This window comes from Planococcus citri, chromosome 1, assembly GCF_950023065.1.
Source record: "Planococcus citri chromosome 1, ihPlaCitr1.1, whole genome shotgun sequence".
Taxonomy (NCBI): domain Eukaryota; kingdom Metazoa; phylum Arthropoda; class Insecta; order Hemiptera; family Pseudococcidae; genus Planococcus; species Planococcus citri.
The window spans coordinates 1,378,309-1,405,497 of record NC_088677.1 but is presented as its reverse complement, the minus strand read 5'-3'; the positions used below and the strand labels follow the sequence as shown (position 1 = coordinate 1,405,497).

General features: G+C 36.2%; 3 protein-coding genes across 10 annotated transcripts in view; 2 read left to right on the top strand and 1 right to left on the bottom strand.

Moving 5' to 3' along the window:
* Nucleotides 1-5,589, top strand: part of LOC135844106 (inactive dipeptidyl peptidase 10) — a 28,642-nt gene extending 23,053 nt beyond the window's left edge. For both annotated transcript variants that reach the window (XM_065362221.1, XM_065362230.1), the window contains 9 exons: nt 61-167; nt 271-400; nt 505-734; nt 856-1,034; nt 4,145-4,406; nt 4,509-4,694; nt 4,841-4,998; nt 5,077-5,285; nt 5,374-5,589. In XM_065362221.1, coding sequence (XP_065218293.1) covers nt 61-167; nt 271-400; nt 505-734; nt 856-1,034; nt 4,145-4,406; nt 4,509-4,694; nt 4,841-4,998; nt 5,077-5,285; nt 5,374-5,493 — 1,581 coding nt within the window. In that variant the 3' untranslated portion in view covers nt 5,494-5,589. The remainder of the gene's footprint in view (nt 1-60; nt 168-270; nt 401-504; nt 735-855; nt 1,035-4,144; nt 4,407-4,508; nt 4,695-4,840; nt 4,999-5,076; nt 5,286-5,373) is intronic.
* A 92-nt stretch (nt 5,590-5,681) lies between these two features.
* On the bottom strand, nt 5,682-7,839 carry LOC135844154 (zinc transporter Slc39a7-like). Its single transcript, XM_065362282.1, has 4 exons — nt 7,041-7,839; nt 6,757-6,956; nt 6,541-6,616; nt 5,682-6,448 (listed from the first exon to the last, which is right to left on the bottom strand). The coding sequence occupies exons 1-4, from the start codon at nt 7,732-7,734 to the stop codon at nt 6,273-6,275; spliced, it is 1,146 nt and encodes a 381-aa protein (XP_065218354.1). The 5' UTR covers nt 7,735-7,839; the 3' UTR covers nt 5,682-6,272.
* A 328-nt stretch (nt 7,840-8,167) lies between these two features.
* LOC135844121 (BUD13 homolog) lies at nt 8,168-13,035 on the top strand. 7 transcript variants are annotated; one of them, XR_010558458.1, is made up of 8 exons: nt 8,168-8,391; nt 8,473-8,571; nt 8,667-8,854; nt 8,940-9,357; nt 9,436-9,614; nt 9,703-10,664; nt 12,293-12,412; nt 12,498-13,035. XR_010558458.1 is itself a non-coding variant. In XM_065362270.1 (7 exons), exons 1-7 carry the CDS (start codon nt 8,285-8,287, stop codon nt 9,876-9,878), a joined length of 1,098 nt encoding a protein of 365 aa, XP_065218342.1. In that variant the 5' UTR covers nt 8,169-8,284; the 3' UTR covers nt 9,879-13,035. The 7 variants fall into 7 exon arrangements, 3 of the variants coding, with proteins under 3 accessions (XP_065218313.1, XP_065218342.1, XP_065218334.1); XR_010558454.1 differs by having other exon boundaries at nt 9,703-10,441; nt 10,523-13,035; XR_010558455.1 differs by having other exon boundaries at nt 12,293-13,035.
* Nucleotides 13,036-27,189: the final 14,154 nt, after the last annotated feature.

The following is a 27,189-nucleotide window of genomic DNA, read 5'->3' as shown; positions in this document are numbered from 1 at the left end:
GTCAGTTGTGAATAACTGAATACGATTTAAGTAGGTATGATACACAATTGATTTTCGCAGCCAGGTACTCACATTCCGGATGTCAAGTTATGGATCGTGAATATTTCATTCGGTAATGAAACTTACCAGTCGATAGAAATCAATCATCCTCCTTCATTTCAAGGCCAGTAAGTGTCCTAAAATACATCCCTTCGATTCGAGACTCGATTATTTAATGAAAAATGCGTCGATTAAACATCGTATGTACTCGAATTTTTGTCTTGTTCGCAGAGATTTTTACTTAACATCTGCTGGTTGGGTGAACGACAAGAATAGCAGAATTTCAGCCATATGGATGAGTCGTGTTCAAAATTTCAGTATTGTTTGTTATTGCGAAGCTCCATCGTGGAAGTGTGTAGAGGTAGTTACAGATACCTAGACCTACTTATAAAATTACGATGAATCGTGAAAAATCATCGATTAGATGTTTATTTCCAACGTTGGTCTGATTTGTTCAACTTCTAGCAACATATCGAGCAAGCACCTAACAATATGTGGCTGGAGATCCAACATCATCCGGTGTTCGCTCCAGATGGTCAAAGTTATCTGCTGCTGGCACCTGTGCAGGAAAACGGAATACATTATTATACGCAAATTAAACACGTTACGTTGGAAGATAAACACATTTTAACCATAAGCCATGGCCACTACGAAGTACTTCAGATTTTAGCATGGGATACGATCAATCACATTGTGTAAGTATCTACTCGTATGTCATTTGTCACTTGTCAGTCGTTATGGCAAAGCGAACACTTTAAAACTAAATATGGTCTACCTATCTAATTACCCATCTTACATTCTCAATCGTATCCGTAGTTATTATATAGGTTCAGATGCGGAGAACACTGGTAAACAACATTTGTACTCGATAAATGATCAAACATTTGGAGAAACAGTGCGACCAGAAACATTATGCATAACGTGTGGTCATCCGCAACATTATGAAAATTGTTCCCATTTTTCTGCGTATTTTGCTCCGATAATTTGGAATTCAGGTATGGTTTGAACAACGTAATCTACATATGTAGTAGCAACCTACTCAGGAGAAAAGATTGGATCAACTGATCTGATTAACATTGTTCAAATTGGACTCCAGATTCGGACTCGGCGACCTCGAATTAGTCGGAAAATACCTTTAAAAAGGAAAAAAATGATTACCTACTTTGGACCACACCAGGAAATCAACGACGTTCATCGATGAGCAATAGACGTGTTAATAAAATTGCCTAACCAGTTTGCCGTAAATACAAAGTGCATTTTTTTTCTAAAAAGTGGTTCGGCCTTGGGGGTTTTTTGGGATGGCGAATCCATTTCCGGTGTCAGTTTCATACTATGGGGCGTTCTTCTACCCGACTTAGCCCATTTTTGAGCTCAAAATGAGCCGAAGAAAAAAAAGGTCACTGAATTTTGAATTTTTAATGACGTTTTCAGTCTGATTTGAGGTCACTGAGCACGAAAATGGCGTATTTTTCTCGTTGGAGCTTATGAAAATGGATTTAAATCCAGCGATTGCCTCCTGGATCTAATTTGATCAGTTTCAATCGAGCTAGACTGGACTTTCCCTTCGGATCTGATCAATTCTAATTCAATTCAGTGAATTTTGAGACCTAATATGGTTTGAACTTATCAAACCAGTCTGATGATCTAATCGGTTTTCGTGATAAATTATTTTATTTTGCAAAAATATACTCAAGTAATAAAACATACTTATCCATCAATTTAAAAATATTTTCATTTGGAATTAATCGTATGCTAGGACAATTAGTCCGGCGTACGACAATAGGAGTAATTGCACCCCCCCCCTCCCCGCCGATCCTCCGGGACAACTTTTTTCTTAAAGGGGACATCCTAAGGAACATTTTGAAGCAAACTTGCCCAAAAAAAAGTTGGCCTTACTTACAAAATGGCGGCCATTTTGATTGACAGGTCAGCCGAAATCGCAGATTTTGCGTTCTAACATAGGACTTGCACGAAATTTTTCCAACTTAACAAATGTAGATCGAAAGATTATGCAAAAATTTATCACCTGTTAAAATTTCAAGTGCTAATCTGCGTTTTTTGATTTTTGGTGAATTTTTGGAAATCGAATTTAGGCCAAAAATGAGGGAAAAAATCAAAATTTTACCAAATTGACCAAGAAAGCTGAAATTTGGGATGTACCCTATTTTCGACATGGCAAAATCGATTGGAAACGGTTTCAACTCGTTTTGAGCAGTTCTGGAGTCTCCAGCTGATTTTTGAAACTCGAAATTCCCACAAAATTCCATCAAATTGAAGTTGTAAAGCTAAAATTTATTCTAAAAACTAATTTCAATACGCTACGAAGTACTGCAGGTGAATTTCAAGTCGTTTTGGATCCTCCAACGACTTTTTGAAAATTCCTGAAGCCTCCAGCCGATTTTTGAAACTTTACATTTTTACAAAATTTCATCAAATGGAGATGAAAAGCTGAAATTTACTCTACACTCCAATTTTAACACCCCGGGTGGGTTCAAGTAATTTTAGGGCCTCCAGCGACTTTTTTTGAAAATTACTGGAGCCTCCAGGAAATTTTTGAAACTTTAAATTTCCCCAAAATTTCATCAAACCAAGATGGAGAGTCGAAATTCAATCTGCAAACACTGCTGGTGAATTTCAAGTCGTTTTGGAGCCTCCAGCGACTTTTTGAAAGGTTGTATGACTTTTTTTGGAAAATTGAAATTTCCTAAAAGTAGCTGGAAGCTTCAAAACCATTTGAAACCACCATGTAGTCTGCGAAGTAAATTTCAGCTTGCCAACTCCATTTGATGAAATTTTATGAAAATTTAAAGTTTCAAAAATCTACTGGAGGCTTCAGGAATTTTCAAAAAGTTGCTGGAGGCTCCAAAACGACTTGAAATTCACCTTCAGTACTTCGTAGCGTATTGAAATTAGTTTTTAGAATAAATTTCTGCTTTACAACTCCAATTTGATGGGACTTTGTGGGAATTTCGAGTTTCAAAAATCTGCTGGAGGCTCCAGAACTGCTCAAAACGAGTTGAAACCGTTTCCAATCGATTTGGCATGTCGAAAATAGGGTATATCCCAAATTTCTGCTTTCTTGGTCAATTTGGTAAAATTTTGATTTTTCCCTCATTTTTGACCTAAATTGGATTTTCAAAAATTCACCAAAAATCGAAAAACGCACTTTAGCACTTGAAATTTTGACAGGTGATAAATTTTTGCAAAATCTTTCGATCTACCTTTGTAAAGTTAGAAAAATTTCGTGCAAGTCCTATGTTAAAACGCAAAATCTGCGATTTCGGCTGACCTGTCAATCAAAATGACCGCCATTTTGTAAGGCCAACTTTTTTTTGGGCAAGTTTGCTTCAAAATGTTCCTTAGGATGTCCCCTTTAAAAAAAAAGTTGTCCCGGAGGATCGGCGGGGGGGGGGGGGGGGTGCAATTACTCCTATTGTCATATGCCGGACTAAATGAGAAACATGCAAACTAATTTTCCTATCTAGGGCTGAAAAGTACTACTTTTCCAACCTCGCGAGAATCGCTCGGATGTAAAAATAAGTACTTTCCACCCTCGTTCAGGAAAAATTACTTCACTAAACTCGGAGAAAAAGTGATTTTGAACTCGTGTGAGTTGTTCCCCTCACTTCGTTCGGGTCACAAACCTCACCCTCGTCAAAAATCACTTTTTCGGCCCTCGTTGTGTAATATACTATTTCACTAAAAAAATGAAAACACAATATAAAGACGTAAATGGACAAATTTATTATAATTTGGGAACAAACTGTTACAGTTAAAATAAGTATAAAAAATATTTAAAAAAACAAATTAACAAATTTAAATTTAAATTCAGCACCTGATGCAAAAAAGCGTTTTTTTTTTTTTTAAAGTACTAATCTGATCAAAATTTAATCAGATTCTCCCAATCTGATCTGATTAAATCGAATTTAAATGTGAGTAATGTCGAATAATTTGATCTGATCTATTCTGATCAGATTTAATCCGTTCTTCTCAGGGGACAACCTAACTTAATCTTCCTTTAATCGTTGCTGTCCATAAATAGGCTATGCATTCGCCTTCTAAAATACGTAAACTAAGCGTTTTTTAATCCACTATTACATTTCAGGAATCGAATATTACGTATTAGAGTGCAATGGTCCATCGTTACCTACAGCAGGAATTCATTACACATTTAATCACACTCTTCGAAAAATCTTATTCGACGTCCATCAAGCAAAAGCGAGCGAATTGAAAAAATTCGCTTTACCTACTTCGATGTTTGAAAGCGTTCCATTGTCAAAAGGTTATACAGCCAGAGTGCAACTTCTTTTACCTCCAAGCTGGCGACCGGAATTACGAGATGCGGCTTTTCCAGTCATCATACAAGTGTGAGTAAAAAAAAATTGTTCGTCAGTTTAAAAAAAAAGAACGACCGAAGAACTAATCAAACGATGCTCATGGTAAATCTCTGTTAACAACATGTTTTGTAGAAATGGCCGTCCGAACAGTCAATCGGTGTCTACGAAATCGAACCCAAACTGGGGTATATACATGTCCAGTAGAAAAGGTGTCATTTACATACAATTAGATGTAAGAGGCTCCAAAGGGCAGAGTACAGAAGACTTGTACAAACGACTCGGCGATATTGAAGTTGAAGATCAAATTACAGTTATCAAGTGAGTAGTATTTACCTAAATGTGTAGGTACTTGAATCCACTCATGTAGGTACAGATTACACTTTGTATTGCGATTACATTCAAATTTCACGCTTAAACCACGTGAATATTATTTTAATAATCTCATTTTCAATTGTGAATTTCAGAAAACTAATGCAAGATCATAAGTACTTGGATAAAAATAGAATAGGTGTTTGGGGTTGGGGATATGGTGGTTATGTTACAACAATGTTAATGGGTTCTCAATACAGACTCTTCAAATGTGGAATTGCAGTGTCACCAATTGCTGACTGGAGTTATTACAGTACGTAACCGTGATCGAAATATGTGTTTTAGAGATATAAATATGAATTGAATAGAAACGTTTGCAATCCAACAACAGATTCTGCATTCACTGAGAAAATACTGGGATTGAAAACTGAAAGCAATAATATTGGTTACGTCGAGGCAGATATAAAAAGCAAAACGAAATTCATAGCTAGCAATTCTTTTTACATTATTCAAGGATTGGCAGATCTATCGGTACCTTATCAACATGGAATAATGCTAGCCAAAGCTTTAACTCGTTCCAAAGTTCTTTTTCAGCATCAAGTAGGTGTCTTTATGTCTTATGTTATCCGAAATTGAATCATCGTGCTCATCAGTCTCTTTTTGAAATAAATTTATGTCATTTGCTTAGATGTACGCGAACGAAGGACACGAGTTGAACGGAGTTCTAAGTCATATGTATCGATCAATGGAAGATTATTTCACTCAACGATTAGCCCTGGAAGAAGACGATTTGCAAAATCATATTTAATAAAATACTATTCCATTAATAATTTGTAAAGTAAAAAAAATGAGCTTTGTTTTAGACTTCGATGTATTTTTAGAGTAAAAAATTTGATACAAATTACTCATTTCTCTTCATTCCGAGCATCTTCCGAAACGCGAGCCAAAGCTGAAAATTTCTATCAATCGGTAGGAAATAATTACATTTTATAGACGTCGTTTTTCATATTAATTTATTAATTTAAAAAAATAACAATATACAAAAAGTTTCAATAGAACAAACTCGTAAACGAGGCAACATCAATAATAAAAAATTATTGTAATCGTAATTATCATCGAAATATTTTTCTAATACGACTCAATACAAAGTAAGTACCATTAAAACAATCATACGATAATAAATTTCGTGTAACTTATTTAGCTCGAAAATTACAGTAAAATGGTAATCCGATAATAAATTAAAATTACAATCCAGTCGAAAGTCATTCAAAAAAAAGTATTAAATAAATTAGAAAATAATCAAAACAAGAAAATTAAAAAAAAAAAATACATAATAATATGCAAAAAGATATAATATTTAAAAATGCTTACCCTCTATATAACAGTTTCATGCTATGCGAATTTCAAAAAAAAAAAAAAAAAATGAAATGATTTTTTATAAATGAATAAACTTAAAACATCACATATAAAATAATATAAATATTCATCATCAAAAATACGAACCACTCGTTCTATATACACGATTAACACACTCGCTTAACCATATCATTTGATTTTTTTAAAAGCGTTGTTTTCAAGTTACAAGTATCACTCGAATTGTGCAACTATCACCATCATTAGAACTCCGAATAATAACGCGGCAATTTCTTTGATAGATTGCACGAACTTCGTATCAGTTAATAAATCTGGTATAATGGAAACTGTGGCTATATAAATAAAACCGCCAGCTGTGAATGGCAGCACCCAAGAAGTTGTACTTTCGTCTAACCATGAAAACAAACATCAGTACATTAATTATTATACACCTGTGCAAAGAATTTCGTCATTACATACGCTTTATCAACTGCCAACTCACCAATTCCTCCCGATAAAAGCGATACTACAGTACCGGTAATAGCACCAACAGCCGTAATCAACTGCAAAAACATAGCCTGCAAGAAATACGACAAGTTTGAGGAAATATTCAAATACAAATTGACACCGATTGTTCAGTCAAAAGGTCACATGAGAAATATTATTTGAATATTGATATACGCGGATAAGCGTATTAAGCGAAATTGTGAAATAATACCTTCTTTTTCGAGCATCCTGATTGGACTAGAATGGCAAAATCACCAATTTCATGAGGTATTTCGTGAAACAGAATTGTAATTGTAGTAACCCAACCAACAGTTCTTCCGGCAAGATAAGAGGCGCCAATGGCCAAGCCATCGGTAAAGTTATGCGTAAAATCTGCCGCTAGATTCAAATATCCGGCGACTTTGATTTCCTCTGAAAAATAAAAAACGCCGAATTTCAATTTTGAGTAAACATTGTTAATCATACCACGATCAGCGTACTTGATTTTCAACTCACCTTCGGTTTCAGAAGCTGAATCCTTGTCGTCGTCGGCGACTTTATCGTCGGATTTCTTTTCTTTAACAGCTTTCTTTTTTTTATCACTTTTATCCTTATGTTCTTCGCTTTCGTCGGAATCAAAGTGCGAATGGGAGTGCTCACCTTTCAGCAAACGAACACTTTTCTCGATAACCAAGAACGCCAGAATACCGCTCAAGACCCACAGACCGATGTTATTATCACCGTGGGAATGCGAATGCGAATGCGAGTGACTGTGACTGTGACCATCGTGATGAGAATGTGGCATCAGGGCGTGAGGAATCAGATGTAAAAATGCATCACCTAACAATCCTCCGGAAGCGAAACTTAATAATATTTTTAAAAATGAACTATGCTCCCTTCGGTTATTCAGGGGTATGAAATACAATATTATAAACGGCGCTATGCTGATAATGATGGTAGAAGATAGAGCTTCCGACCATATACTAGACATACTCATTGCCTTTTTCTTGGATGTGGGCTGTTGTGATTTGGCGTTGGCTTCTTTGGAATATTTGAATGAAGGCGGTTCTTCGTGGTGGTGATGTTCGTGATCGTGATCATGATCATGATGATTATGAGCGTTACAAAAACTAGGAAAACTAAAGAACACGATCGTAACGATTATGAGTAACGCTAGCACCTTAAAATACTTCGAAACGTTCCTGATCATTTTTAATTAACTATTTTATACTTTAATTATCGCATTATCAATTCAATATACGGAGCCGAATTTCCAATTCCATAGTTGAGTGAAAATTCACACGACTGCACACGATCACAATCAGAGTCACAGACGAATCATTGAGATCGGTTTTTGTTTACTTGCTGTGGAAGTAAAAAGTGAGAAAAATTTGGTCGTTGAATTTTCTTCTTTTTTTAAAAAGTATTCGAGTTAAAAGCTCGAAATGAGCTTTTTCAAACAGCTCATTTAACGTATTAAAAAGTTTTATAAAAAAAAATGTCTGAAATTCAATCCCAATTTTCAAATTTTGATTTTTGATTGAATGACATTGACATTAAAAAAAAAAAAAAATGTAGTATCAAGAAAACTCACTGCACAGCGCTACCTTCTCCTTCTTCGCAAATTTGAACTGTGAGATGTGAATGGTGATAAAAATGATAAAAGATGTGAGAGAGAATTCAAATTTCAAACTAAAATCTTCTGTTGTCCCCTTTTTCATTATTTTTAAACACGATTTTGTATTAATATTTGAGTATAAATGAATTCTGAGAAAGCATCTTCGAAAAAAATCATATCCCAAAAGGAATACTTGAAGAGATATTTATCTAGCACTAAGACTGAAACTGAGGAAAAACCGATTGAGTGGTAAGTAAACATGTACTATATTTCGTTTAAAACGCTAGTTTTGAGCGGCATGCTTGAATTAACTTAATAACTTTTGTTCAGGGCAGATGTCAAAGTAATCAAAATCATATCCCAAAAGGAATACTTGAAGAAATATTTATCTAACACTAAGACTAAAACTAAGAAAAAACCGATCAAGTGGTAAGTGAACATGTTATACGTAATATATGTATTTCGTTTTAAAAAACTCTAGTTTTGAGCGGCATGCTTGATGAAATTTAATAACTTTTGTTCAGGGCAAATGTCAAAGTAATCGATGATAACGATTTAACCAGCCATCATACCGAAGAAAACTTCGATTTGGAGACTGGTGAAGATGCTCCCGTTATTGCAGCAGTTATTGATGATAGACCGAAAACAATACAACGTTTAGAAGCATATAAAACTAACGATCGATGGGCTCCTGTACCACAAGTGAATGATGGTAAATGTTTTTGGTTTTTCAAATCAATCTAAATTGTAATCAGTGTTTATAACACGTTTACATAACTGAAATACATGCGACACAGTTGCAGTTGTCATTGTTTTTTTTTCAGCAATTTCCGAAAATTCATCTCACAAAAGAAATCAACGTGACCACTATGAGGAAATTCACATTCATGATGATACTGAATCAGGACATGATTCACCCACGGTCGAACCTAGATCAATAACAGATCGCGATAAAAAGTATGAAAGACATTCAACTTCAAGATTTATTAATGATACATCGAATTCGAAGGACAAAAGATCGGGTAAACTCCAAAATCACAGCTCGGATTTTAATTCTTTGCGCAGTAAAGATGAAAAAATTACTCCATTAGAGACAGGTGAATCTAAGTATTCGTCTTCAAGTAGCAAAAATGAATCAGAGTGGCGCAATAGGAAAACCAATGTCGAAAATATAGAGAAACCAACTGCTGAACAATACTACCAATGGGGAAAAGGGTAAGTGGATATGCGACATTCATTAAAGTAATAGATGTAAATATCTGTCATAACTGGAATGATTTTTTCTTCTTCCAGATTAAAACAAATCGAAGACGAAAACGAAAAACTGGCTTACTCAATGCACGAAATGTCGAAGCCTCTGGCTCGTTATGCGGATGACGAAGATTTAGACAAACATTTAAGAAATATAGAACGCGATGGAGATCCACTAGCAATAATAAGAAGAAATTTGAACGATGATAGTTCTGCTGATGGTTAGTTACATTCATCATAACGTTGAAGCTCTATTATATTTTTCATATGTATACATATTATGCATTTCTCTGTAAAATTCCTTATCAGGTGCTAAGCCAAAATACAAAGGAACTTATCCTCAAAATCGTTTTGAAATCCCACCTGGCCATAAATGGGATGGAGTGGATAGATCTAATGGATATGAAGTGAAATGGTTGGGTAAAGCGAAAGCTGAAGAAGCGGTCAAAGAAGAAGCATATAAATGGAGTACTGAAGATATGTAAAGTAGCGAGATAACTGCCACTGACATAGAGTTGACATTTTACAAAATTTATAATTATTACGTTTTATAAGTTGTGTTTCCAATACTTTTGGGTTGTGGATCGGAATGAGCTTTTTCGAACAGCTCATTTAACGTATTAAAAAAGTTTTATAAAAAAAATTTCTGAAATTCAATCCCAATTTTCAAATTTTGATTTTTGATTGAATGACATTGAGATTAACATTTTTTTTTTTTAAATATAAAAAGTTAAAAACTAAACTCAAAAACGTAGTATCAAGAAAACTCACTGCACAGCGCTACCTTCTCCTACTTCGCAAATTTGAACTGTGAATTTTTCTCCAATCTGATAATGAATGATAAAACAAAAAACTATCCTGTCTATACAAAAAACAAACAGGAAGGCGAAGGATTGCAAATTTAATTTCAAATTTCAATTTTGAAATTGAACCGAAATGAAGTGTCTTTCGAAAAGTGCAGTTATTTGATTATTATTATTACTATTGCAAACGATAAGACGATCTTACTATGGAATTTAACCGTCACGGCATAATATTTAAATTGAATGTAAGCATTAGAACTGTGAGATCCACATAGATTAGATAAGTAAAGGTATATTGCCCTTGTAAATTGGTAATGTTTTTTCAGCCGAACAAAAGGATCGATAAGGGCCTTCTGAAATCAAAAGCAGATTATGTTTTAAATGAGATTGATCATGCGATAAAGTGTTCAGGTGAAGGCTGTGTTATACATGTGCCTGAAGTTACCTTGCAAGATAATCTTCGCCTTGGTAAATCGGAAGGCGAATTTACACTGTGCAAGTATGCAGGAAAGTTACTGGAATCGTATTTTGAGCACACCACAGTACAAGACCGTCAACTGACACATACCCTATAACCTTTGGACATCTTTTCTTGTACAGGAGGGGAGAGGGGGGAGTTTTAAGTGGAAAAATAGCCGATTTCGAAGATAAAAAATTTTTTATACCAATAAGAAGAGGGGTGCACCCAAGGTGGTGATGGTGGGTTGTAGTATATGCTAAGACTAACCTACCGTGCAATTTTCAGAATTTTTCTATGCATAGGAGGGGAGAGGGGGGAGTTTTAGATGGAAAAATAGCCGATTTCGAAGATAAAATTTTTTTTATACTAATACGAAGAGGGGTGCACCCAAGGTGGTGATGGTACGTTGTAGTATATGCTAAGACGAACTTACCGTGCAATTTTCAGAATTTTTTTATGCATGGGAGGGGAGAGGGGGGAGTTTTAAGTGGAAAAATAGCCGATTTCGAGGATAAAAATTGTTTTTGACCAAAACGAAGAGGGGTGCACCCAAGGTGGTGATGGTACGTTGTGATATACCTCGAGACGAACTTACCGTGCAATTTTCAGAATTTTTCTATGTATAGGAGGGGAGAGGGGGGAGTTTTAAGTGGACAAATAGCCGTTTTCGAGTGAAAAAATTGTTTTTGACCAATACGAAGAGGGGTGCACCCAAGGTGGTGATGGTACGTTGTAGTATATGCTAAGACTAACCTACCGTGCAATTTTCAGAATTTTTCTATGCATAGGAGGAGGGAGAGGGGGGAGTTTTAAGTGGAAAAATTGCCGATTTCGATGATAAAATTTTTTTTATACCAATACAAAGAGGGGTGCGGCCAAGGTGCCGATGCTAGATTGTGATATACCCTGAGACGAACTTACCGTGCAATTTTCAGAATTTTTCACTTAAAACGCACCCCTCTCCCCTCCCATGCATAGAAAAATTCTGAAAATTGCACGGTCGGTTAGTCTTAGCATATACTACAACGTACCATCACCACCTTGGGTGCACCCCTCTTCGTATTGGTCAAAAACAATTTTTTCACTCGAAAACGGCTATTTGTCCACTTAAAACTCCCCCCTCTCCCCTCCTATACATAGAAAAATTCTGAAAATTGCACGGTAAGTTCGTCTCGAGGTATATCACAACGTACCATCACCACCTTGGGTGCACCCCTCTTCGTTTTGGTCAAAAACAATTTTTATCCTCGAAATCGGCTATTTTTCCACTTAAAACTCCCCCCTCTCCCCTCCTATGCATAGAAAAATTCTGAAAATTGCACGGTAGGTTAGTCTTAGCATATACTACAACCCACCATCACCTCCTTGGGTGCACCCCTCTTCGTATTGGTATAAAAAAATTTTTATCTTCGAAATCGGCTATTTTTCCACTTAAAACTCCCCCCTCTCCCCTCCTGTACAAGAAAAGATGTCCAAAGGTTATAGGGTATGTGTCAGTTGACGGTCTTGTACTGTGGTGTGCTCAAAATACGATTCCAGTAACTTTCCTGCATACTTGCACAGTGTAAATTCGCCTTCCGATTTACCAAGGCGAAGATTATCTTGCAAGGTAACTTCAGGCACATGTGTTATACAGGGCTGCGCTGCTTATAAACGACTCTTGAGGCATCATCTGGATTGTATTGTGAAGACCCCGAAATGTGAACTGTGTCGAAAAGTTGACTTAGCTTGTGGAATCCATATAACATTTTGCTTAGTAAGGTTTATTTGTGGCAGCCATAATCCAACACCTGTCTCTTCAATTCTATTGCATGATCGCATCGACTCTTTTTTGTCTCTAGGATGACCGTTGCGATAAGGTCACTTGTTCGGCGGTGAAGAAGATGAATCGTCAAAAAAAGTCCAAGGAAGCACGCGAATTACTCGTATTCGAAAAATTATCGTCTGTTCAGATTTAGCATTGAACATTTTGTATGTGTAATAGTTGGCAGACTAATTAGTAATTTGTAGACTCCATGTAATTGTTGATTCAATTTTTATGTAAAGTACTAGTTTTAATCCACGTATAGAACTTGGCATGCATACAAACAAATATCACTACCTTAGGTCCTAAATCGACTAAAAATTTAGATTCATTAAATCTTATTGATTCGGCAGTTGCTTTACTTTTAATTCAGAGAACTTGAAAAAATTCGTAAGAAGGGAAAAACTGGTCTCGTTTTGCAGAAGAAATTGATAATGTGTCTAAAATAGTGTTATTAATTTTTAATCGATTTTGTGGTGTTGGTTTATTATTTATATCTGTGATAATATCAGGCCTAATAATTATTTATATTATGCGCATTTATTTGAAATAAAATATATTTATACGTCTCTTCAGTGATGGCAAAACTTTTTCATTTCAGTTCAAGTTTTTAGTTTTTAGTTACAGTTTTATTTTTTTCAGTTCAAGTTTTCAGTTTTAAGTTTCAGTTTTACTTTTTTCAGTTCAAGTTTTTAGTTTTAGTTTTCAGTTTTGCTTTTTTCAGTTCAAGTTTTCATTTCAGTTTTCTATTTCAGTTTCAGTTTTCAAAATTTTTCTTAAAGTTCAAAAGGAAATGAAAAAAAAAATTATTTTCTTTCATGAATTTTTTCATACATAAATCTGATTTGCTACTTGGCAACAAAAACTTTAAATTTCAAATTCAAACATATCAAACTCAAAAATTATGAATAAATATGCAGGGCTGTGCAGAGAAAATCCGGGCCTGAGGGGGCCGAAAAAAGACAATAGTCCGGCATATGACAATAGGAGTAGGTAATTGCACCCCCCCCCCCCCCGCCGATCATCCGGGACAACATTTTTCTTAAAGGGGACATCCTAAGGAACATTTTATTGCAAAGTTGCCAAAAAAAAAAGTTGGCCTTACTTACAAAATGGCGGCCATTTTGATTGACAGGTCAGCCGAAATCGCAGATTGCGTTATAACATAGGACTTACACAAACTTTTTCAAACTTTACAAAGGTAGATCGAAAGATCATGCAAAAATTTATCACCTGTCCAAATTCCAAGTGCTAAAGTGCGTTTTTCGATTTTTGGTGAATTTTTGAAAATCGAATTTAGGCCAAAAATGAGGGAAAAAATCAAAATTTTACCAAATTGACCAAGAAAGCTGAAATTTGGGATATACTCTATTTTCGACATGCCAAATCGATTGGAAACGGTTTCAACCCGTTTTGAGCAGTTCTGGAGCCTCCAGCAGATTTTTGAATTTCGAAATTACCACAAAATTCCATCACATTGGAGTTGGAAAGCTAAAATTTATTCGAAAAGCTAATTTCAATACGCTACGAAGTATTGCAGGTGAATTTCAAGTCGTTTTGGAGCCTCCAGCGACTTTTTGAAAATTTCTGAAGCCTCCAGCAGATTTTTGAAACTTTAAATTTTCACAAAATTTCATCAAATAGAGATGGAAAGCTGACATTTATTCTACACTCCAATTTTAACACCCTCTGAAAACGACTTCTGGTGGATTTAAAGTCATTTTAGAGCCTTCAACGACTTTTTTGAAAATTACTGGAGCCTCCAGTAGATTTTTGAAACTTGAAATTTCCCCAAAATGTTTATTCCACGAGTCACACGAACAAAACGCATTTTTGAACTTTCACCCCCTTTGAGGAGGTGCTGGGGGCCGTGGATGGGGTTCTATCAAAAATCTGACGTTATATTCGTGTTCAGCGTCGCCGAAAACATACAATTCGATATATCACATGCCCCAGATTTTCTTTCGAACGTTTCACCCAAAATTGGGGGTGGGGATGCTCCCCCTCCGTCAACGAGTGCCATCTCGAAACCTAAATATTTCGAAAAAGTATCAAAATGTACATCTATGGAAATTTTTTCAAAATTTTAAATGGTAGCTCCCACTTACAGCGCCATTTTGAAATTTGAACTTTCAAATTGAAAGTTCAACTTTCAACTTTTGAAAATTTCAACATACTTAAAAAGTTCTAAATTCAATGCTTTTCGAACTGTGAAATCAGTTTTGATCAAAGTATTGAAAATAATAGAAGCCCCTCCATCCGCCCCCTGAGGGGGCTGGGACCAAACTGATTGCGGCTTTCTTACTTACTGGGTGGGTAGATATTGTAAAAAAAAATTGAGCGAAATCGAAGGACATGACCCAAAAACGTTGGTTGAGTTGACATGGAATGACCCAAGTAGCATCTTGAATGGCCCCAGCGAAGCGAGGGCAAAAGTTTTCAGCTTTGGAAAATTTGTGATTTAAAAAGTAGAACGAGTGAACGACATCAATCGATTTTATAGAAAAAAAAGAAATAGGTTTTTCTTTTTGGTTTTTCTGATTTCAACATTTTTCAAATTCAATAGGTTTCTTGAAATTGTAACTCTGACTTCTGAGAAGAGTAACAAATTGATCCATGCAAAGCGAGGGCAAAAGATTGGATAATTTTGTAGTTCAAAAAGTAGAACAATATCAATTTTAATGAGAGAATTCGCCATTCTGTTTTTCTGATTTCAACTTTTTCTAAATTTCATTTTCATCAATGTTTTTTTATGGAAAGAAAAGATTCAAATTGGCCCGAGCGAAGCGAGTGCAAAAATTTTTGAAAAAAAATAAGAATTTTGAGAATAGATTGATGATTTTGTCGACAAAATTCAGTGAATGGCAAAACTTTTACATTTCAGTTCAAGTTTTTAGTTTTTAGTTTCAGTTTCATTTTTTCAGTTCAAGTTTTCAGTTTTTAGACTTTTAGTTTTAGTTTTATTTTTTTCAGTTCAAGTTTTCAGTTTTCAGTTTAAGTTTTTCTCATTTCAGTTCTAGTTTCAGTTTTAGTTTCAGTTTCTCCATTTCAGTTCAAGTTTTTAACCAGTTTCAGTTTTAGTTTCAGTTTCAGTTTTCCATCACTGTGTCTCTTCGAACTAGAGATGAGAGGAAACTTTCAACGGAAACTTTCTTGAAATTTTTCTGGAAATTTTCCGGAAACTTTCAAATTTTTAAATTTCCATTTTCATGGAAATTTATGAAATTTATAAATTTTCATCAAAACACTCACCAAAGTTCAGCATTTTCATTCATAATAAGGAAATGCTTGTAAACAGTAAACAAACACCACTATATTATGACATTTAAAATAATAAAATATGTTTTTCTTGGTTTTTAAAAAAAAATTTTGAATGAAATTTTCAAAATACGCGTATATACACGACTTGGTATCATTTTTTCAACAGGTGTAACAATAACAAACCTGCGAATGAACCATTTTGAGACAATTAAATTTCTTGAAATTTAAAAAAATACTGCACATTTTTTCAAAAATAAATACCTATACTTATATTCCGTAGAGTATTTATTAGAAATACTCTTAGGGATATTTCTAGGAAACAACACTACCTACCAACCAGTAGGCATAAAGTCACTTTACCCTCTTACAAGTAAAAGAACTAAGAAGAGAGGACATACTCATGCGAAATATGGAATTTTTGAGGGTGATTCTGATGGGACTTTTCACACTCATCTCGAGAATAAGAAAAATGATAAGAAAGTTCCACTTCATAAACATTTTCCGCAAAATCAATTTTCTGATGGAAATTTTTTTTCCATTTTTCATCGTTTTTGAGGGTGAAAAATGCTACACGATCAAAATGTATTTTTTGTCAGTGATCGTGTTCTAAGATGTCGCTTTTTTGATGGAAGTGTGCTAAACCAAAATAGCTCAAACCAACAGGTTACAGGTGCCATTGAAAATCACCAAAACTGTCAAAACTGTGCAGTCCTCTGAAAACATTTTGAGAAAAACTTTATATTAAAAAATGGGGGAAAAAATTAAAATCTTACCAAATAGACCTAGAAAGCTGACATTTGGAATATACCCTATTTTTGACCCGCCAAATCGAATTGGAAACTGTTTCAGGCCGTTTAGAGTAGTTCTGGACCCTCCAGAAGATTTTTGAAATGAAATTCCCACAAAATTTCATGAAATGGAGTTGGAAAGACGGAATTCATTCTGCAAACTAAATTCAATACGCTACGAAGTCGACTGCAGGTGGATTTCAAGTCATTTTAGAGTCTCCAGCGACTTTTTGAAAGTTACTGGAGCCTCCAGTATTGAAATTTTCACAAAAATTCATCAAATAGAGATGAAAAGCGGAAATTTACTCTCCAATCTAATTTTAGCACTCTTCGAAGACGACTTCAGGTGGGTTCAAGTCATTTGGAGCCTCCTGAGACTTTTTGAAAACTATTCCTAGAGTCTCCAGCAGATTTTTGAAACTTGAAATTTCAATAAAATTTCATCAAATGGAGTTGGAAAACCGAAATTTATTATGCACAGTACAAGCTAGAGCTAATTCGGACAGATTTTGAGGTATTTTAAAAAAAATTGAATTCCAAAAAGGCGCAGGAGAGGTTTCAAAATGACTTGAACCCACCTGAAGTCGTCTTCGGAGAGTGCTAAAATTAGAGTGCAGAGTAAATTTCCGCTTTTCATCTCCATTTAATGAAATTTTGTGAAAATACAAAATTTAAAGTTTCAGAAATCTACTGAAAGCTTCAGTAACTTTCAAAAAGTCGCTGGAGACTCTAAAATGACTTGAAATCCACCTGCAGTCAACTTCGTAGCGTATTGAATTCAGTTTGCAGAATGAATTCCGTCTTTCCAACTCCATTTCATGAAATTTTGTGGGAATTTCATTTCAAAAATCTTCTGGAGGGTCCAGAACTACTCTAAACGGCCTGAAACAGTTTCCAATCGATTTGGCGGGTCAAAAATAGGGTATATTCCAAATGTCAGCTTTCTAGGTCTATTTGGTAAGATTTTAATTTTTTCCCCCATTTTTTAATATAAAGTTTTTCTCGAAATGTTTTCAGAAGACTGCACAGTTTTGACAGTTTTGGTGATTTTCAATGGCACCTGTAAACTTAGTTTGCAGAATGAATTTTGTTTTTCCAACACCATTTCATGAAATTTTGTGGGAATTTCAGTTTTAAAAATCTTCTGGAGGCTCCAGAACTACTCTAAACGGTCTGAAACAGTTTCCAATCGATTTGGCAGGTCAAAAATAGGGTACATTCCAAATGTCAACTTTCTAGGTCAATTTGGCGAGATTTTAATTTTTCTCCTCATTTTTGGTCTTTTGATTTTCAAAAATTCACCAAGAATCGAAAAAGGCATTTAAGCACTTGAAATTTTGTCAGTTCCTTAGGACTCCCCTTTAAAAAAAGTTGTCCCGGAGGATAGGCTGCGGGCTGCAATTGATCCTTATGCGGGTCCCCCAACTAATATAAGTAAGTACTTTTTATACGACCAGCTTCGTCTTTTATTGCAATTGAATGTTCTTTTCAGACGTGCCAATTTTCCTCAAAGAGAGGAAATTTTTCAAAATATGCATTGTGATTTTTTACTTCTACTACTACCTCCACCTCTTTTCAAAAAGAACTGCCTCAGTTCTAAAAGATAGTATACTTGAGATTCTGCGTGGCGTCGATCAATGATCAAGGTCTTCATTATCCTCAAAATCCAAGACCTCTTTTAGAGTTCTACTGAGTGGTTAAAAATTTATTCTAAAATTGCTTAGTTTTGGGTAAATTAGTATTTTAAAAATTGTTTCTTCCTAAATATTTTGCATTAAGGCAAAACATCGAAAGATATAATTTCTGAAACTGGGGGAATACTTTGGAATTCAGTTGTGTCAATTTTTCGATCATTATTGCCAATTTCATAAACTCGAAAAATTTGTATTTTTAACCAATTTGTCATTAAACTACTCGTAAAATACTAAATATTAGAAAACTAGTAAGTAGGTACTCAAATAATTTCAATTTATTGATGAAAAAAACGAAATTTTACTAAGTAGGTAGTACACTAGGTACATACATGACAAACGTATCAAAAAAATTTCCTGGGTGAAACTCGAGTATTATTGAAAAGAAAACCAAACAGGCCTATATACTTACGTGAACTGGGAGCTTAAGCTTTCAAAAATTGATAATTCAAGAAGTAAAAACATCATTTTTGACGATCGGAAAAGTCCATTTTTCAAAATTTGATACTTATTTTTAAAAAATTGAACAAAAACAAGCTTCTGAAATTTCATACTTCCAGAAGTAGGTAAAACAAAATTTTGACAATAGGAAAAAAACTCCAACTTTTCTCGACGTTGACTATTGAGTTGATATTAAGGAACGTTTTTTTTCTATTTTTTATTTTTGAAAAAGAAAATTTTCCATAATTTGTTAGTTTTGTAATTTCTTCAAATTTTATCCCCCTCCCTCCCTTCATAAAATTTACCACTCTAGGCGGCCGCCTTGCCTTGCCTATTGAATAAGAAAACTAAATCGACACCCAGTACCAGTAACCTCAAAAGAAGTCGGAAGAAGTAAACTGTTAAACTGGTTTAAATACGCAAAATCTGTGAAGAACGATACTACCCTTCTTCATAACGTCCAACACCCACACACACCCTCTATATTTTTTAGGCTGAACTGTTACTTGGAATGTCTAATGTCCCGCCACCCGATCCCGTCCATCAGAGTACAGAACCAGGGGTGCTAACCTTAATTATTTTAATTAAGGTTACGGTTTCACTCCAATTTTTTTGTTGACATTTTTCGGTTTTGATTTCGGTTTCGGTTTTGAAATCAGTGTTGTGCGTAACGATATTTTTTTTCGTTCCGTTATTTCGTTACGTTACAAAATTAGCATTTTTTTCGTTACGTTTTTTCGTTACAGTACTTGTAACGAAAAAAATGCTGTAACGGTATTTTTCGTTACACCGGTACTTGAACTTTTTCGTTACGTTATTTTCGTTATTTCCGTTACAATTTTTTCGTTACAGAAACGTTTTTTCAACGTAGAATTGATGATATTTTCAAAGAAAAATGCATTTGTAACGAAAAATTGTAACAGAAATGGCTAAAATAACGGAACCAAAAGGTTTAAATACCAGTGTCACGAAAAAAATACCGTTACATTTTTTCGTTACAGATATAATCATGATACAATTACGTTTATTAAAAAGGGAATTTTTGAAAAAGTCAAGCTTGGAAGGTAAAAAATCTCATTTTTTGACTCAACTTGAAAATATTGTAACTAAAAAAATAACAAAAAAGGTAACAGAATTTTTTCGTTTTTCGTTACGTTACATCAAGAAAAATATCGTTACTTTACGTTTCAGTTACACAACATCACATGATCAAAATAACGTTTTCGTTACAGTTCCGTTACCTGTAACGAAAAAAATTTCGTTATTTTCGTTTTTCGTTACAGTTACTGTTACGGGACGCCAACACTGTCAAAATTTCGGTTTTGTAAATATAATGATATTAAGTACCACTTGGTGATACTTGCATAAGCTGAATACTCTGAGAATATTACTTACCCCGGCCAAAGGCTATACCAATTATATCACACAATAAGTCAAATGTAGTCACGTGTAAGACACTTTGTATTAAACGTAAAAGAATAAACACAATTAAATACCTTTTAAGAAGGTTTATATGTATCAACACGATACTTTACACTTAACACTAATTACTTATAATTAAACACAATTAAAACTAATATCATACGCTTTCTTGCCAATTATGGCTATAATACACCACCGAGATTATATCGCGTCGACACGTCCGATCACTACGTACCTCAACAATATAACAATCGGCCGCAGCGCCGCTCCGTGGGCTTGTAGCCCTGTGTCGCGACGCGTGATCAGTGTTACCAACACATATACTTAATCCTATATAACCCTTACAGGTCCGGCATATCTCCCCTCTATCATATGCCCCTTCGTGGCTTTACTCAATGAGTATAACCAGTCGTGGAAAGCACGGACTAGAGAGAGAAAGATATGTCGAAGCTGTAAGGCTGGTCCCTGTGGGAGCAGTCTCTGCCCCTCGTGGTGTTCCACTGCGGGAAATTCGAGGCAGAGTAAATCCAAATTTAGCCCACTGTTCGCGTAGCAATACCCCCAAAGCTCCCCTTCGCGACCCTGCACCACCCGCTGTCGCATCCGAAGATACGAGCAGCGAATAAGGACAGAATACGCGAAGTTGAAAACATCGGGTAAGTATGTACTATCTCGCGACAGAATTCCAAAATAAAGACGTTTTCCCTAAACTAATAATTTTTTCAAACTCCCGAATCGAAAAGGATAGACGAGACAAGAATCGACCAAGCGAACCGAAAGTTGGATGCTGTGCATCAAAGTTGAAGGTACTTGTTGTCTACCTGTGGTAGTGAGTCGTGTCGTACGTCGAGTATGAAAAAAAATTACAAAAAACTTAGAACTTCTAAAAATAAAACACTTTACAAAATACATAGAAATAGGGCTGTATCGATGCGTCAAGAATACAAATCTTAAAAATAAAACAACTGTCCAAAAATACGCATCGTAAAAACAAATTTGTCAAATCTTACAAAATAAAACTAAATCTAATCAGTTCTTTCGAAAACAAAATTATAGATAAACAAAAATTAATCAGTCTGTGACCGAATAAAATTACATGTAATCAAATTATTACAATCAGCACAAATATATCAATCGAAAAATGCAACGTAGCGGATTAATAATCGAATTATCGAACCGAAATACAGATGATTATCGTCGGATGTTAAAGTTGACTTCTTTGAATACAGATAATGACGTTGAAACGTTGGCGGAATGTTACCTCGCCTTGGTTGCGATGATGCCAAGTCAGTGGCGACTACGATGATATTTCGACGATAGCTGTTGAGAAAGTTGATTAATAAGGTACCCTGTGGGTAATTTTTACAAAATGTCAATTTGATATCGCTGCGTGATTATGTTAAAAAGGTAATTTCGACTCATTTTTTGCAATTTTACGTTAGTCCACTCGATTTTGAAAAATTAAACAAAGTTCAAAACTACGAAAAATAAGTGAGACTTCGAGTGGAAGATTTTTTAATGAAAATTCTGGTGAAATTGGTCCCTAGGTTCAAACCTTTTTTGAATTTATCAGTACCTACTTTTATTCGGATAGGTACCTACAATGTTGAAGTTGAAATTATTATTTCAAAAATGGCCAAAATTTCTATCTTTTCTGAGTCGTACGTAGTTGTTATTTTTCACCAGATTTTATGTATTAGACTGTGTCTAAGTCGTGTTTACGATTGTATCGTATTAGCTCTCTGGCATGTCAGCATCTTCGTGGTTGATTGTAGCGTTTGCGGTATCTTTGTTGCTATTCGCTTCGCCTTGTTGGCGTTGAGGTTTCGGCGTGCTAGTAAGGAAGTTTGCTGCATTTTGCGACTTATTCGGCGATGGTCCTGTGGATCCTTGCGTCGTGTTTATCGGCGCCTGTGGCGTACCAGGGTTTGATGTTGAAGGGTATTCGGAAAATGGAACCGTTCCTGGTTGAACAGTCGTTTCCACTCCTTCCTCCATTTTCTCAGGTGTTTTTGGACTGTGTCCAGTGTACTCAGTTTTTCCATCTCTTACAATGGTGAAAGCTGGTTTATCGATCGTTGGGGGTAGCCCTTGGTGTTTTGCAACTTGATTGTTTCCAAATGGTTGCATTTGTTTTGTTTCAGGAGCATGTTGCTGAATAGTTTGATTCAATTCGTCGCAGGCTTGATTGAATCTGGTAGTCGAAATGTTCATCATTTGTTGTCCTCCAGGTATATCAACCATTTTTTGTACCGTATCCGGTGTGGTTTCAATACCTTCCATTGCAACATGTTGTTGCGCTTGTTGCGCGTGTTGAGCGTTGAATTGCTCCAAGTTGGCTTGACTAAGTCCAGCGTTTACGAGTGTATTGTCGTTAGCTCCAGTTTGTTGCTGACCAATCGGTATGTAATCCGTTCCTGGACTTTCGAATTGCAGTTCGGCTTGTTTTTCCGGAAATTCATCGTCCTGTTGAACGAAATGTTGAGATGATTGCGAGTATTCCGAAGAAGTATCATCGTCGTAATATTGGAAGGCGTCTTCTTCTCCTTCGTTCTCTTCACGTTCCCGCTCTTTCGGATCTTTTGGCGGCATGATGAGGTCGTCGCGGATTGCGAATACGTAATCGTGATAGACCTCTGGTTCAAACCACGGTCCGAAGTCGTCCATGTTCGGTCGCATGTTGCCAAAAAAGTTTTCAGGTCCCATTATCTCTACGATACCGTTGTAGGTTCTCGACCATGAATCCGTGAAAACTTTCGTATAAGCTGCTACCAGCTGTTCATTCTGGTCGGGAAAATACATTAGTGGCATAAGGTAGATTTCTCTAACCTTATACTTTCGCATTAGTCTTAATAGTTCCGCATAATGTTCGCGGAAAGTCGTCGGTGACATGCCATTGAACATGTCCCAGTTTCCAATTGAGTACATGACTCGAGGTGGTAAGTTTTTTAACTTAGTTAGGCAGTCGATCAGGTCGACAATGCTCAAATCACGTCGGTAGAGTCCTGGGTGTAATGCTTGTAGCATATTTTGTCGCAGTCGAAGCATATATTGGATCATTCCCCAAATATATCCATCTCCCATCATTAGGACGTCTTGAGCTGCAACTGCAGTGTATACGCCGTTCGCGGCTTGGTTGTGGAACGTCGCGAGGAGTGTGTATCGACACGGGTAAAATTGTAGTGGAAAGAATGGATATAACGTCGTTGCTTTTATCGCATATCGTCGAAAAAATCGATCGTGTTCTCGTTTTGTCTGTGCGAAAGGTCCTTTACGTTCACGTTCTAATTTGCTTCGACTTTTTGTCTGTTGTGTGCGGTAAATGCTACGTTTCTCAGTTGTAGGCACGTGTAGCGCAGGTGGTATCAATTTGCCTTGATCGTCGTATTGTGGTACCTGGTCCATCACCGAAACGTGAGGAGGTACCTGGTCAGGTCTGGCTGCTGCCAGATTTACGTTGGCATTTGGTGCCATTTGCTGCTGTGCTGCTGCGGCACGTTGTTGGTTTGCTTTCGACATTCGAATGTTGCCGGGGGATATTCCTCTTGGTAGCCGTGGCGGCGGCATTTGATGTTGTAACATCTGTTGTTGTGGATTGTAATTTGGAGTCGGAGCTCGGCCTCTTATCATTGGGTTCGGAGCAAAACTCTTCTGAATATTGCCTGTTGGCAATTTTTGACCTTGTATACTTTTTAGCGGTGGTCTGTATTCATGTATCGGACGTTGAATATTTTCGAAGTCCGGTTGGATTGCGGCTGCAGCTGCGTAGGACGCTGGTGACGATGTTGATGTACCAGGTTGGTTTGTGTTGTCAGATTGAACTGATAATACGTTCGCAGCTGTGCTGAGAATAACGGATGCGTCGTCAGCGTTTCTCGCTGGTGTAGTCGATCTTGATCGTGATCGCCTCTCATTAGCTTTAGATAACGCTAATTGGTAAAGACTTTTAGTCTTGGCAAGTTGAGTTTTCGTACTCGTAAGTTCTGCCTGTAGCTTCGCTACTAAAGCTTGGGTTTGCGCGATTTGTTGCTCACTAGTGGCGTGGCTATCCTGCCAGAATTGAGCTTCAATTTCCACTGTCGAGTTTGCCAGCGCACGTAAATCTAGCGCTTGCAGCGTAGTCTGCATTAGGTGAAATTGTGAGGCGTAAAGTGTCATGTTACACTGATCACGAGGGCAGATGACCATTTGTTGTCCGTTGGCGCTTGCCTCGGTACACATGTCTCTTACGCATGCTGCGTGGAATACGTGTTTGCAATCACTTGTTGCGAGTACGGTGGCGGCTTCCTTTAGGTCTGCCGTGATCGCCGGTTTGAAGATTACGAGGTGGCATTTTTCGCACGTTAATGCTGGAAGCGCCGACATCTGTGAAGCAAAATGAAACGAAAAAATACGCGATAAATTCGGCACTTGTTCACGGATGTTTCGATTTTACGTAAATAAAGTCATGCATTAAAAAGCAAAATAAATATGTGTTATTATTTACACTCACCGTCTTTGTCGTTATTAGTACTTTTCGTACTTGAAGTTGGTTCGTCTGTTCCAGGTTTAGCCTCTTTCACGATTTTTCTCGCTACTCTGATCCAATCACCAGGTTTGGTGGCAAGCCCGAATCGTTGTGTGTGATATGCACAAAAGTCGCGATTTTGCGTCGCTAGCACTTCGGATTCGTCAACGTTCGGATTCGTCGACACTCTCCACTGTGGGTCTATGTCCGCGAGCCGTTTTTCGATCGGTGGAAATTCGTATACTTTCTCACCTTCCGACATTCGCACTCGCGATTAGAAATTAAGCTTTCGAGCTTAAGGGTATAAAATAAATCGCACTTTACACAAAAGTATGATCGTGACTTGAATCGCACGTCTCACTACCGAGCGCACTTTGGATTCCGAAATCCTTTCGCACAAAGTCGCGAAAAATGTTTGGATTTTTCAATAAATCACGTAAAAAGCAGTTCGCGAAGTAATTCGCACAGTTACACGTCAAAAGATACACGTTTTATAAAAACTTTCAACTTAAAAGAGCAGAAATTAGCAAAAGTACACGAGCAAGCACATACCCGAACGGAGAACAGAACAATAATGTTCGTAAAGTACGGCGTGTCGCTCGATGCAGCCGGTTGTATCGGCTTATCTGAGTCCCCCACCTACCTACTTCTTCTACGTTCGTAGCGTTCGGTTGGCGAAAACGGCGCCGGTCGGGCGGCTGGTTGCGAACCGATCGTGTAAGTGATGTGTTTGTAGTGGTTACTACGATAAGTTCTAGGAATTTCTGCTGTCCAATTGCAAACGTGTCGAGCTATGCTCGATTTCGATTAATTTTACGTCATATTTCAGTTGCTAATTAATATTTCAAAATTCTGTTTCGATAGAAATGTTCCTAATAAATCTGTGCATCTTTTAGTATAAGAATATTTTTCCTTTGTTATGTAATTTTAATAAAAACTTGTTGTTTTATGTGAAAAAATCTAGTCATGTAATCGGCTGATACAATCAGCTCGATCGAATCGGTTTGTGTTGGCTATGTTGCCAAATGTCGCTTTCATCGTGTTCGATGAATTTTCCAAAGTAAACTCGTCTACTTCTGTTTATTCGTTGGTTTTGGAAAAATTTTGACTTCGAATCAAAAGTGATGCCTGTCGCAATATTAAAAATTCAATTTTGGTTCGAAATGTGGTTCAAAATTTTGGAAAAGTCATTGTTTTAGGTCTTCGCTACGCGAAAATAGTTTTGAGTATTTGAATTTAATTATTCAGTTACGTAGGTATTACTTACCTATTTTGTACCTAATACTTACGTATCGAACTTGTAGTCTTGATGCGAATTTCTCAAATTCGGTTTTCTTCTTGTTGAAATAAATTTATTTACCTGTTTTTAGCTTGTTAATTATTTTTAAGTTTTACCTAAATAAAAGTCTAGTCATTTTAACGTCGTGGAGAATTTTTATTCAAATATTTTACCATCTTAATTCTAGTCTTATTATTCTAGTCAATCTTAATTGAATTAAGCCTTTTGGCTGAAGATCTTCGAACGTAGCGACTGTGTCGCATTATGTTAAGTCTTCGACTCGATATTGAAGATTTTTTCTTCGTAGGTAAATTTAAATTTTATTTAAGGCCGTCGAATTCCAAACGAGCGGAAAATTTCACGAAATGTGGATACCGGGATGTTGGGTCGTGTACGAATTTGTCCATTGATTTTCACCGTCGTGCGAATTTCGTCTCCTCTTCGGGCAATTCGAGTTACCGTAATTACGTACCCATCGCTGCTTGAGATTTCTGGCTCGTCGAAGATCAGGAGGCTGCGCATCCAATTCAAGAAGGTCGAAATTCGGATTTGTCTATAGGCGTCTCCGATGTCGCTCATGAAATCAATACTGATGGTCGCTTCTTGACGTCTTTGACGAACTTCGAGGATAAAGCTGTGGATCGCCATTGTTTCAAAATTAGTTCGATTCGTATCTAAAATACGTTACGTTTAGCACTCGCGTCTATAGGTAATCGGTTTCGACTTTATCACGAAAATACACTTAGTGATTTTGCTTAGATGCAAAATTGAACGTGATACTGCCTCGAAAATCGATTATCTGCGATCGGTTTGTCTTTTATCACTCCTTATTACGTATATGCACGCACGTCGTTGGAAATAACTTCACTATGTCTATTCGAAATTTTACTTCTTCGATATTTCGCAAAAACACCAGTCAAAATCGAAATGCTTTCCGTTTGTCTAAATTTCTCTTGAAGTTATTTTTCCCTTTTTCCCTCGAAGGGAATTTACCTTATTTTGAGGGAAAAATTAACTTCGCGAATTTTCATCCGATTTGAAAAATTCCAACGGTGTTGGATGTGTGCTATATTCAGGAGTAAATGAAAATTGTCTAGAAAATTTTTTATGCATATTTTTGTTAGGTAGGTATGTTACCTATTTAGTCGAAATTTCGCGATTTTTCCGAAACTTTTTACGTAGCGTCATTTTTTCGTAGGTCATTAAGCTTTTTCTTAGCTTTTTCCAATGTAATTCGTTTTTCTCGTCTTTCCGCCATGTCTTGGCGTAATTTTTCGTGATTTTCTTTTTTCTTTAGTTTTTCAAGTTGTGTTTGATCTCTTAGGTATTTTTTTATTGAA